This window comes from Aptenodytes forsteri, unplaced genomic scaffold (assembly GCF_000699145.1).
Source record: "Aptenodytes forsteri isolate BGI_AS27 unplaced genomic scaffold, ASM69914v1 Scaffold159, whole genome shotgun sequence".
NCBI lineage: Eukaryota > Metazoa > Chordata > Aves > Sphenisciformes > Spheniscidae > Aptenodytes > Aptenodytes forsteri.
Window position 1 is genome coordinate 2558077 of NW_008794747.1, and position 12958 is coordinate 2571034.

General features: G+C 43.6%; 1 protein-coding gene across 1 annotated transcript in view; it reads left to right on the forward strand.

Moving 5' to 3' along the window:
* The window catches only part of ATP9A (ATPase phospholipid transporting 9A (putative)), a 64226-nt gene that overhangs the window by 40580 nt on the left and 10688 nt on the right, over positions 1 to 12958 (forward strand). Inside the window, exons 17-20 of the mRNA XM_009274083.1 lie at positions 4052 to 4213; positions 10266 to 10358; positions 11199 to 11282; positions 12169 to 12339. Of these exons, the coding sequence (XP_009272358.1) occupies positions 4052 to 4213; positions 10266 to 10358; positions 11199 to 11282; positions 12169 to 12339 (510 nt within the window). The remainder of the gene's footprint in view (positions 1 to 4051; positions 4214 to 10265; positions 10359 to 11198; positions 11283 to 12168; positions 12340 to 12958) is intronic.

A 12958-nucleotide genomic window follows, 5' to 3' on the forward strand; every position in this document is an offset into this window, starting at 1 on the left:
CCCTCTTCCATTGACGTGCCTACAGTAACAAGCAGCACTTCCTCCTCCCTGGCTTTGGAGCTGGTGAGCAGTGTGTGTGTATGTGTGTGTTCTCTCCCGCCACGTAATCTAGGTCGGTGTTTTGCTTACCTGCTTTTCTCCTCTAATGTGTTGCTCTCCCACGTAAAGACAGCTTATGGAAATCAACTGCCTTTGGATTGAAACAAGTCCTGAATGATTTCCAGATGGTAATTTTTTTGATCTGCATTTAAGGGTTTTTTTTTTCCCTAAAGCATTTACTGGCTATTTTTGTACAGATCCTCTGTTTATTTACATATATTCTGTGGTATATAGTGAAGTCAGTGATTTTTCTTTTCCTTTTTCGCTTTATACAGTTCTGTCTTTAAAATATTTATGCAGCAATTTGTCTCAAATACCCAAGGGATTATTGTTTGTTTGTTTTACTATAGCATGATAACTAATCCTTCCAAGATTACTGTTTAAATTCTTTTTTCCTTTCTTGTGGTGTCTTAAGTAGAGAATTACAGCGGGTTTAGAAATCAGATATGCTTTGCTGCACTGAAGAAATCTTGTCTGTAGGTCTTAGATAGACAAATATTGTTTAGACATGCTCTGTGTATGTCATACTAGATGGTACAAAACGCAGGATCGACTGGTACAAAGCACAAGTCGAGTCCTTGAGAAGAGAGCGATGCTGTTAAATAACATTCCCTGTAGGGGAATGGCTTTGGACTCCTGTGAAAGCCAGCCTTTGAAATCCTATATCAATAAAATATTGCCATGGCAGGGAAGGTCAGTTTATGAAATGAGTACAAAAACTTGTATTCTCTTTACTTTAACAGCAAGAGTAATTTCTACCAGTTGGCATAGGATTCATTTCCTGTAACAGAAAGCAGGATTTCCTAAATTTGTTTCCTGTGCACGCTGCCATTTAGGAGTCTTGAAGTATCTTTATTCAGATATCGGTTACAGCCTTGGGGCTCTGCAAGCGTGTCAGTTGTAGCCATACAGTAACTAACAGGGGAAATGAAATAGATATAATCTGATCAGAGATAAGAGTGCCTGGGATTCCTGGGCAAACAGTCTTTAACCCTGACAACCCGCCGCAGCTGCCAGGACATGAAAGGGTGCACCGATCAATTGGTTTCTGCCTGTTGTCTGTCGGCCTAGGCAACCCTAAATGGGACGTTTGTAGAGCAACTCATGGCACAGAAGGATCAATTTGTCTCTTTAGAATGAAATTTATTAGTCGATATCCACTTCAGTGGTGGCTTGGGTAATTTGATTGTCGGAAAGAGCAAAGTTTGGGGGATAGTGTGCTGAGCTGCTGTAGCTGCTCTGCTTTGTAATGCTCAGATCTGTATCTGACTTGGCCTGGGCGCAGCTGCAAACTCCTGGAGTGCGGTCAGGGACTTCATTGACTTCCCCTTGTCAGTGAGCATGGGCTCTCTTGAAGACCCTCTTGTTTGAGGGTTTTCATGCCTGCTTTTAAATCGCCTCGGTTTAAGCTGTAAACATATTTTTGCATCTTGAATGTTTCTCATCTTTTCGCTGTGACTGAGAGCACCTCTTGTTATCTGTTTGCACGGTGCAGAGTAAACCTCTTCTGTCTCGCACCGAGCTGGGAACGTGCCCCCCGTCCCGGGCTGCCCAGGCCCTACCAGAAGAGCCATCCGCGCTTTTGTTGCCGTTGGTGTTGTCCGCTGGTGCCGTGGCACTTTCCCAGAGGCTGGGCCCATTGTGTTGCCTGTTGAATGGGGATGGTAATTTCAATGCTTTTAGTACATCTGATAGGAACACTTCAAAATTATATCACTTTCTCTCTCAGTAATTATTCATTAAGTACTATAGAGGCTGGGAAGTGGCATGTTCAAAGAGGTCGGCCCCACTTCCCCTCGGGTGCTGAATGCGGTTCACCTAGAGGGCCATTAAGGGCTGACAGGACCCATGCCTGCTTGGGAGCAGCATGGGAAAGGGGGATTTCTTTCATTATTCTTCCCCTTCCATTGACGTACCTTTTTGTGGTCTCGGGGCCATCCGAAACGACTGGTGTTGCGCAATGCAATGCAGTTAGTTTGAAGCGTGTCATGTGCACGACGTAGCACCTCTGACGTGCTGCTCATCCATTCGTTCCTCTCTGCAAGGCTTTTCTTTCGGGAGGTTTAAATGCTTCCTGAGAGGATTTAAATGAGACGCTGGCAGGGAAGGAGGGAGGAGGTGTCTGTGAAAGAAAGTAGCAAAGGAGATGCTTTAACGGGCTGAGCTGGGAGCAGAGATTTGTATCTCCAGACGTTTGCAGTTTACCGACATAGGCAAATTAACAGCCAGTGCTGCGCACAGTGAACATCACCTAACATCATGCTGTGAAAAATTCTCGATAATTATTTATTAACCAGAGTATTAGAAACCCAAGCTCCATCCCTGCTCTGGGAGACCACTAGGAGGATTATCTAACTGCACACTTTAATGCACTAAGGATGGCTTGAAGAAACTTTTGAAAAAGATAAGCCTGAAATAGCCTTTGATTTGTTGTAATCTCTGTGAATAAGGCTGCAAAAACTTGCTAATATTAAAACAAATATTCAAATTGGTTTAAGGGTCTTTCAAGGCAAAGCCAACTCAACTAATTTTTTTTAATCTGGTGATTTATGAAAGGAAAAGTTTATTTCAGGTTGTCTTGTAAGCCTAATTGGGGATGAAAGGGAGCTGAGTCCACAAAAGATTCTCCAATTAGACCCAATTGTATCAATTCATGTAGTAAAATCTTGACTCAATGCAAGTATTTATAGATTCCATTTTTATCTGTATCTCATGTATGTGATTTCCTAAAATAAATTCCATTTTTGTCTAAGGTATTTGTGGTCACTTAAGGCAGTAAAGGCAGAACCTGAAAGGCACAAGGGATAATTAACCTTCAAGTCAGCAGCAAGCATATGGCCAGACTATTATGCTTTTGAAAATGTCACTGCAAAATACTTCCAGTATTTCGTGTCTGCTTGGAGAAAGTATCCCTTCATCCTTTCTGGAGGCCAGCGATATAGGGGCTCACGTCAGCTGCTGCTCCCATCCGTTATGTCAAGACAGCTTCTAGAGTTAAACCCCTGTATCTCAGCAGACTAAGTCTTAGATGTGTCAGCTGAGGTGGGGATTCTAGGGGGATTGTCAGGGAAGCAAAATAAAGGCTTTGGTCTTCTGTCATGACTCTGGTTGTGGTCTAGTGAAAGCTTGTAAAGAATTCAGTGTTGTAGGTCCTTAAATATTAGAAGCTGCAATCGGAATGATACCCACATAAGTTCAATCAAATGAGTTCTGGTGTGTGCCTTGAAAAATCTGGTGTTTGTTTTGGGTTTTTTGTTTTGGTTTGGTTTTTTTATGTTTGGGGAGAAGGGGTTCTCTGCTAAGAAGTGTCTGTGAGTCAGCCTTCAGCTGTCTGGCTGATCAGTAGAGAGGTTGAAAGATGTTGATGAATTGTTACTACCAAACAGAGTACAACACAGAGCTCATTTTGTTTGTTTGCTTTTTTAATATGAATTTTTAATGTGCTCTGCATTAGTGTTTCTGGCTTTGATACTGTAAATCCAGGGTGAATGCATCATTTTGAATTCTTGATTTCATAAACGGCAAGCTGGGAAATAGCATATTCAAAAACTAAGTGTTTGTAAAGAGATTTACCTGATGTGCTCAAGCAGAGGGTCGGGCACCCCAGGCCTGGGTGGAGGGTACCTGTGCCTGCCCTTGCTGAAGGGTTGTCCTTCAGGATGTGGCAGTCGAAGGCAGGGAGCTGACCACCTCCTGCTGAGAGTCCAGGACAGCCTGGTAGCTGAATCAGACAGGAGCTGGGCTGCCCAAACCCCAAAAATACTGTTAGTAAGCTTCTAACTTCAGAAAAAGCCCACTAGAAAGAGCCATATAGGAGCACCTGCGTATATGAACGAACCCACTCTATAGCACCATTGATGAGTAATGAACTTCTTTGCAGCCCCTGCCCGCTGTCCCCTCAGGGGAGGTGTGGTGTGGCCTGGCCGCCCTCACCATGTCCCTCTCCTCTCAGGTGGCCCTGGTACAGTGGACCGAGAGCGTGGGTTTAACGCTGGTGGGCAGAGACCAGTCCTCCGTGCAGCTGAGGACACCGGGTGGCCACATCCTGAACTTCACCATCCTCCAGATCTTCCCCTTCACTTATGAGAGCAAGCGCATGGGGATAATTGTTCGGGTAAGTGGCTTCTCATGTCTTTGTGAATCTTCTGCTAACACAACGTGAAACATAGAAAACATTTGCCCTCAGCTGTGCTGTTCTTCCTGCCTGAGTTTTGCATTCTCTCCTACCTCAGGCTATAAGCTGGTTCTCTGTTTTGAGCTAATAGCATTTCATCGCTGGGTTTGTTTAGTGATACATCCTTTTCCTTGGCCATATTTGGTGGTAAGTGCTGTAGTGCCCTGAGACATCTCTAGTTTATTGATCTTTGGTCCCTTGTTCAAAATAACAAGGAGCCTAAGCTTCCAGCTTCCTCCAGCTGCTCCTTCCTGCTCACATTTTCAATTCATCATGTACACTGGGGTGGGTTTCAGCCGTACAGCTCCTCTGTCTGCACACATCGGTTCCTGTCGGGCACCGCTGGGGACAATGTCAGGCTGGGGATGGGTGTCTGGCCAGTCCGTCAGCCAGCAGTGCCACCAACTGTGAAAGTGTATCTTCGGCAGTGCAATGGAGCCTCCAGGATGGTGCTGGGAAGGAAGAGGGAGCTCGAGCATTTCCCTCCAACTGTGAAACCGAGGGCCCTGGGGATGCTGGAAAATGTTGGGAGAGAATTTTTGCTACAAGTACAAGGTGGAAGGAGACATAGGAGGGACTGGTGGGGCAGAAGAGCTAAAATCTGAATGTTTTGGCTGTCTCTGTGCTGAACCAAGGCTCAACAGCTTTGATAATCAGCAGAGACGACGTGTTATCTCTCAGGTAAGGCTGTTGTTTCAGGAAAGCTTGAAGCCAGCACTGCCAGCAAAAGAAATAGAGTTACCCTGTCTCATGGGACCTGAATTGTGTGTCTCCCCCCACAGTGGCTGACACAGCAAGGAGGAAGAAGAGCCTGGTAGCGGCAGGACTACTCTCTCCAGGGGAGCAGGCACCAGCAGTGTGTCAGGGAAGCTTGAGCTGACTTTGAAGCCTCACTCTGTGTCTCTGGGGTTGTCTTTTCATCTGCCCAAAAGCTCCTGCCCTTCCTGTCGTGTCCATGCCGTGACCATGCTGGCAGAGCTGCGTGGGCTATATGGTCGAATGGGGCTGGAGGCGACCCAGGTCACAAGTGCTTTCCCCCCGGCGGGGTCAGCCAGGAGCAGGAACCAAAGCACAGGTTCACGGGCCCAGCTTACGCTGTGTTTCCAGAGCAGGTGTGGTGGTACAACAGGAGGTGATGGAGATGTCAGCAAGTGGGAAGGAGGGAGGGGATCCTGGACCGATGCCACAACAAATAGCTTCAGGATATTGTTAGAGGTATTGTGGAAGTGCTTCCCAGATCTCTGCCAGGCATCAAAACACCTGTTAGACCCTGCAGAAGTACAACGCTGCAGGAGGAGGCATTTATAGCTGCAGGGAACTGTGGAGATTTTTTTTTAAGCTGTTTAACAGAGCCCGCAGCCATGCTGAGAACACGGTGTCGTGAGCAGGGTTTGAAAATAGCTGATTTAAGGTAAAAAGGTGCATTTGTGCAAGGACCTTTATCAGCAGCAGCAGGCACTGCGCACGCTAAATACGTGCTGAAATTGTACACATAGCTTTGTGGTTTTACATACAAATACAATATAAGATTGGACTCTCAGAAAAAAATTACCTTAAAAAGAAAGAAGAAGAAGAAAGTGTGGGTGTTAAAAACAGTTGAGATCAGTTGTCACCATTATCATCATTAGTTTTCAAGATAGTGCTAGAGAATCAATGTTAGTAAGGTAAACAAAGCCAGCTATGGTAAGGCGCTTCCATTTGCCTGCAAAGCAAACAAGGTGAAGCAGTTTGAATAATTCTTTTGGAGATAATTAAAACATCCTTGTTATTTTTTACTGAGAGTACAGACAGATAATTGGTACCAGGAATCTAAAACATGAATATGAAACCTATAATCCAGGGCAAGATATGATTTGTTGTATCATTTCATAAGATCTTCAGCTTTGTTATTTTCCCTTTTGGGGAAATAACAGGGTGGGGAGAATAGGTAAAATTGGTGTGTTTTTTCTTTCCCTTCCCCTTCCCCCCCCCCCCTTTTTTTTCTTTTTCCCCCTCCATTTACTTTGTGACGAAACTGGGTTGCTGCGTGTTTATTTTGGGGCATCTGGAAATAGGGTGTAAAAATACCTTCTGCCTCACTTATTCTAAGTTACAACAGTAGGAAGAGCAGCCTTTGTTTTTAGTTAGAAACAGTTAGGATCAGTATCGCACACGTGGGTCTCATCGATGGCAGATTAATTTGGTCTGCTTTATTGGCTGACGTTTGGTAGCTTCACAAATCTCAGCTTCTCTGGACCCCTGGAAGAGCACAGCCCCTGTCAGAGACGGCACCATGAAGGGATGATGTAAAATGGAGCAATGCAGTGGTTGTATTCAACAACAACAAATATTACGGAGAACTTCAGTATTCCTGTTACCAAGAGATTTGGTGATAAAGATGGAACTGTAAAATGTGTATATAATTACTTTCGCAAACCCATGAAGGGCAAGCTGTGTTTAGTGCAGATTGACAATCATTAAAGCTCATGCAAATGGCTGTATCTGTGTTATCCTACCTGAGTATTTTGGGCCTGGATCTCCTGTTGCTCAAGGAACTGCTTTTAAGTTCTGGATCACACACCACAGTACAGTGTAGGGGGGACAAATCTGTATTTCAAGTTGTTCCAGACTGTGGAATATTAAAACGTGCCCAAGGGCAGGAACGTTAGTTGAAGTGGGCTGATAGGCTGAGCTTGTACAAAGTAATCAGTGTGTTAAATCTGTGAATCTAGAGATCCAACTGAATGCGTTTGAATTTACACAGTCATCAGTATTCCCACAAATGTCTCGTGCTCCTGTGGGATAGCTGCAACAAGTGTATCGCATATCCGTTTAAATACAGCAAGTGTAAATTCTTCAGATTAATTACTTTTATAGTGAAAATGATGTGGAGACTTCAGGCAAACTTTTCAAGACCTAGAATAAAAATATTAACAATAAAAGAGGGAGGACTAAACAACCTCCCTCCCCATTGCTTACTGTAAGTGCAAACTTTTGATGAGGTGCTGTTTTATCCAAGGTGTAAGAAGTGGGCTAACCTTCGAAGCCAGGGTATGCTTCATTAAATTGTATTTGTATGCTCAGCAGAGAAGTGGATGCCCTTAAATTTTCTCATCTAAGTGGGAAAGGGTTTTCTTCCCCCCCCCCCCCTTTGATTTGGGGCTCATTCCTTTTAAATTATCTATGATCTATATTCTCCCCCTTCAGGAAGAAAAAGGTTTCTATTTTGCATTTCAGTATTAGAATATTACTGCTGCCAAAACCAGCAAAACTCCCACTTGTGGTCGGTGGGAGCAAGATCAGGCCCAGATCCTGACTGTAAATACTGTTAATAGAAGCATTGGCTCCTCTCTGTTGCGCTTGTTAATTGAGTGTCTTTGCTTTGTAGCCATTGAGCTGCTGCTAAGCCGCTAAAATCAGCTCCCTGTATACCCTGTGCAGAAGTAGGTTTTGAGTAGCAGGTGCTGGCTGCTTGGGTATTACTTTGCCACGTTCCTGTATACTCCAAAATAATATCTTCAAGCAAGGTTTTCATTTTCATTTAAAAAAAAAAAAGAAAAAAAGAAGAATTTATAAATAGGTAGTTGTCAAGTAAAACTTTATTTTATAAAACATATATGTAGGCACGTGTAGACACTCCGTTTGGTTTTGATCCACAACTTGCAAGGTGTTTACCTCTTCCATATATCTTCTAAAACTGTGCTGCTTGCTTAAAAAACAGAAGTAAGGGGAGGGAAAGTAGCGTGAAGTATCCAGAAGACAACAGATGCAGTGAGCAGCCGGGGAGGGGAAGGAGGGAGAAAGCTGCGGAATGAAACTGCGCTCGGGATTGTAGTGAGTAGAATTCAAATGGTAATATTTTCTGTTCAACTATACAGATATTGCCCGTTCTTATAAACTGCAATTTTTTTGGCTAGCGGGAGCCATTGTGATCGTCTTGCCAGGCTTCCTGTACAATCTGGGTATAGAGTTTCAGCAAGTGATTCATGCGTCCAGCCCAGTAATGCTGTTGCTGAAATCCTTGGCAGGGACGCCCGTCTCCCCTGCTGGTCCTGTCTGTTCTGGCTCCTATAAAAAGATCTCCTTCAACATATAACTTTTAGTAAATAAAGTAGTAGTTAATATTGAAAACAAGTAGCAGATGTTGTCTCGTTTGGGATATTTGTGCAGTATCTGCTTGTTTATTTGTGATCAACTGTCATTTCTGTAGCTGATTATTTCAGTTCTAAGAAGTCTTGTTCTACCAAAGCAGCCACTATTCACCGTACTGTTTACTGACTTATCTTCTTGAAAGAAGGTCTGTTTGTTTGACCACAATATTTTCCATTCTTCTTTTTCTTTGCGTTATTTTTCCCCTTACCCATGTGGAATGATCTTTGTTGTAAAGCAAAGATAGTGCTATTGTCATATCTGGAATTGAAAGAAGCCTTTGAACCGTGGCCAGAGTCAGACCACGGTGGAAAAAGATGTCTCTCCAAAACAATATAACTGGCAAATCTCTGTGTAGATTTATAGTGTGATCTTACCATAATATGAGAACGCACTAACCTCCTATTGAACTCAGTGAGAGGAAATGACTAATGCAAGGAGATAGCTCATACAGTATTTATATTGGACAAAAAATCTAAACTATCTTAAGCCAGTTCTGCAGCACGGGAAGTGGAGTCTTTATTCAGTTTCCTACAGAGATGTTGTTAGACACTTTTTAATGAAATAATTTAATAGATAAACCTTTACCTTTGGATACTGCCAAAAGCGTTGTGTTTTATTTAAGCAGATGCTAGTTGTTTTGGTAGAGTGACACTCATTTTGCTTTGGGTATGTGGGATGTGTGGGTATCGGTATATGAAGGCTGGATGTTTCAGGACATTGAAAACCATGCTTAAGCTTAGTTATAAGAATCTTCCTTGTGAATATCTCTATGAGCTTGGCAAAAATGCTCAGTAAAGGAGCTTCATTATCCTTGGCTATGTCTTAATTTCCCAAGCAAAGACACTTACTTCTCTTCTTTGCGTTTTTAGTATCTACATCAGGTGCTGCTTTTTTTTGTTTGTTTTTGCTGTAGATGTAAACTCTGTTTTGCCAGTGCCACGGGACGTTAGGCTTTTACCTACCGACTCAAACTCCATGTGTGAGAACCTTCACCACTAGTTTCTGTAATGGCGGGACAGACTGACATGTATATTAAATAGTATGAGAATGGAAAAGTGTCCACTGTGCTTTTCTTTCATTTCTTTTTTTCGTGAAGTACTTTTCCCCCTTCGTTCACAGATGTCTATTTCCAGACCTTCCTGGGCTTTTTGGTTTTGCGTGTTAAGTTTATTTTCTTCCTATCCCTGGTGGCTATCTTGGTTTACAGAGCAGTTTGTTCCTTACTCATTGTTTTTTCTCCTTTGAGGAAATTGCCAGGGTTTCCATTAGCTTGTAATACTAATAGCTGTGACCTCCTTAGGTATCTGCCTGGTTAGAAGGGATTTTTTAATTTGTGGTAATGTAAATATGCTTTGCTTGCAGCCTACAAATTACTTGGATCAGATAAGGCAGGCAGCAATCTAACCTTTCTGCGGCAAGCATAAACTTTAATTATGCTTATGCCATATAATGTAACAGAGGGGGTAAACTAGAGTGATTTTTACTCTGTTAAGCTTTGTGCATCTGTTTTATTTTTTCAGGTAAGTATGAAATAAATTTTCAGGGTGAGGGCTAGAAGTTATTCCAAAGGCACATGTAGTCAGGATTGAGAGGTGTCTGCATGGAAATCCCATGTTGCTGATTAAAAAGCTGATCATCCTTGCCTAAAGTATTAATTCCTGCTGTGAGTAACCAAGTTGAAGTTGAATAGGCATCTCCTTTTGGCCCCGAGACAAGATGCTGAGCCAGATGGACCTTCAGCCTGACACAGTGCAGACGTTTTTGTGACTGATGTGCGGAAAACTCATCACTTAGCTTGCTGAGGCCACTCCAAATATGCTGATATTGGCCCAGCTTAGACTCTTCTGTTTCTTATCTGCAGGATGAATCAACAGGAGAGATCACCTTCTACATGAAGGGGGCTGATGTGGTGATGGCTGGGATTGTGCAGTACAACGACTGGCTGGAAGAGGAGGTATGGGGCCGTCTCTCCTGCATAGGGAGGGTTTCTCATGCAAGTGCTTTTCTCCTTCCAGGGCAATGCATGACAAGCTTGTCAGTGTGGCAGAGTGGACATAACTGCTAAAACATCTGCAAGCCAGAAGGTCACTGATCTTGGCAATTCATTGGATTAGTCTTCAGCCAAATATATATGCAGTAACAAGGAAGTCAGGGGGCAAGTTCAATATATTTAGTGCAGAATAAGTCCTGTAAATAAAATGGATTTTGCTCAAAACTGATTGCCACTCAAGATCACCAAATTTGTCCTGGGCTTGATCCTGTGTTTGGATTTATTTTAGGCTGAAAGGTCTAATTTCAAAACTACATTTGGCAGCTTTGTACTGGGATATGTTTGTCAGGTTAGTAGTAATGTTGACACAGAGTTCGTAGCAGTAGCTTCAGTTACTGATTCTCCCCACCCCCAAACTCTGGTGTTCAAAGAAATAATAATACCTTGGTCTTATTTTAAAGAGTTTATGGCCAAAGATGTGAAGTCTACAAATCAAAGGCTTGTGTCCTTTTACTTGGAGACAGAGAAAATGAAATCAATGGGGTTGTTTTTGCCACACTGGTATAGCAGAGAGGACATTTTTGTTTCTGATCATTGGGATAGATTACAAACTATTGCAGATCTCCTTTTTTCCTCTCGGGTTTATCATGCACTTTATCAGACATTATAGACTCACGGGGGTTGCTCAAACGGGACGGTTATTTTCTTAACCTGCTATCTTACATTGCCATCTCTGCAATGCTGTGCATAAATCATCTTACTTGAGATGCAGTTTATGGTTTACAATGTGATACTTCTTTCCAGTGTGGTAACATGGCTCGGGAAGGCCTGAGGGTTCTTGTCGTAGCCAAGAAGTCTCTGACGGAAGAGCAGTATCAAGACTTTGAAGTAAGTTTTTAGGGTTTTTTTTTTTCTTTGTTTTTAAACAAACAATCACTGAAGTGATTCTCACAGACCTCTCGTGATAATGCTGCCTCTCATCTCCCTACTCCTGCTAGAATTGTCATTCTTCAATGTCTTGCTGTTCTTTTAATCAAAGTGGCTTTTTAAGTGATATGTATGAAACTGGATCCCAGCCAGGACCCTCCAAAACAGTTCCTGAATCCTGCCTTACAATCTTCTGCGGTTATAAATTCTGCAAATATTCATCATTTGTTAGACAAGTTGTGTTTGTGTGGGGAAATGTGTTGGCTTTTAATTTTCATTGTTGCATTCCGACAGCCAGGGAAACTACAAACAACCAGAATATAACCCAGCTTGGCTTCATGGAAACACGGGCTTCACGCGTGGGGTTTGTTAGACGGGTCTCTACACACAGCACTAACTTGCTTACCCCAGGCAGGCAAAACATGAAGAACTGTTCAGTTAAATGCAGAGATGAGATGGTAGAAATGTTTAGGACTCTCTCTTGCCCTCGTTTGTTCGTCACAGAAGCTGTGGCTAGACCTGTGGTGCGAGGGAGTCGCTTCCAGGCTTTCTGCAGGTGTCGTGTCAGCAGCTGCTGTGCATTTGTGTGCACAAGGACGCGCTGTGCACCGTGCTGCCTGGCTGGCACAGGGCAGGAACAAAATGACAAAAACTTCCTGAAGTATTTTCCACCTTATTCTGTAACACGCGCCTCGTGTTCGCCAGCCATTACAGGTTACTGTCATTACTGAATGACAGTTAACAGAGGGAGGTTAACTGGTTAACCCTCGTGCTGGTTAACCTTGTATTCCACAAAAGTGCAGGCTGGCTGTGTGAGTGACTGTGGCTGTGTCTGCTTTGTCCTCAGGCACGCTACGTCCAGGCAAAGCTAAGTGTGCACGACCGCTCCCTGAAGGTAGCCACAGTCATTGAGAGCCTGGAAATGGAGATGGAGCTGCTGTGTCTCACTGGCGTGGAGGATCAGCTGCAGACGGATGTCAGACCCACTCTGGAGACGCTGAGAAATGCTGGCATTAAGGTCTGCCTAACTTAATATTACTTCTAGCAGGAACACCTAGACCCTCTGCAGTACGTGGCGCTGTCCTACAGACAGTAAATTAAGACAGTTTGGGGGCCCTGTCAAGGTAAACGGTTCACCAGGTGCCCTTTGCAAGTGGGAACAGTGGGACTGGCCGACATCACTTTGGGAACAGAACACGCTGGAAGTAGTAAATGTTAACTAAACACGTGAAAGCATGTCACCTTTTGTGCTTTTCTTCCCCTAACATGCTCTGGCTTCTTCTGCAGAGAAACTGAGTGCGTAGGCAGGAGGGTAGCTACAGGAGACTTTTTGTTTCTTTCAGACGGTTGCATGAAACAAGACCGCTTTGGATGTGTTTGGTCTCTGGTGCACAAACTCCCATGCTGGGGTTGAAGCACTGGGCTGTGAATATACATGTTTTCAGTAGCCACTAGAGGGGGTCTGAGCCAAGAGAATCAGGGACTGGACATTTTTTTTCCAGCTTTCCGGGCTCTGGCATCTGAGACTCAGACACCTACGGCCTGAGCTGTGCTCAGCGGTGAGGGAAGCAGCGTGATGCCTGCTTAGTTTCTCTCTCTGAAAACTTGTCAGTCAGATCTCGGACTTGCAAAAGGAA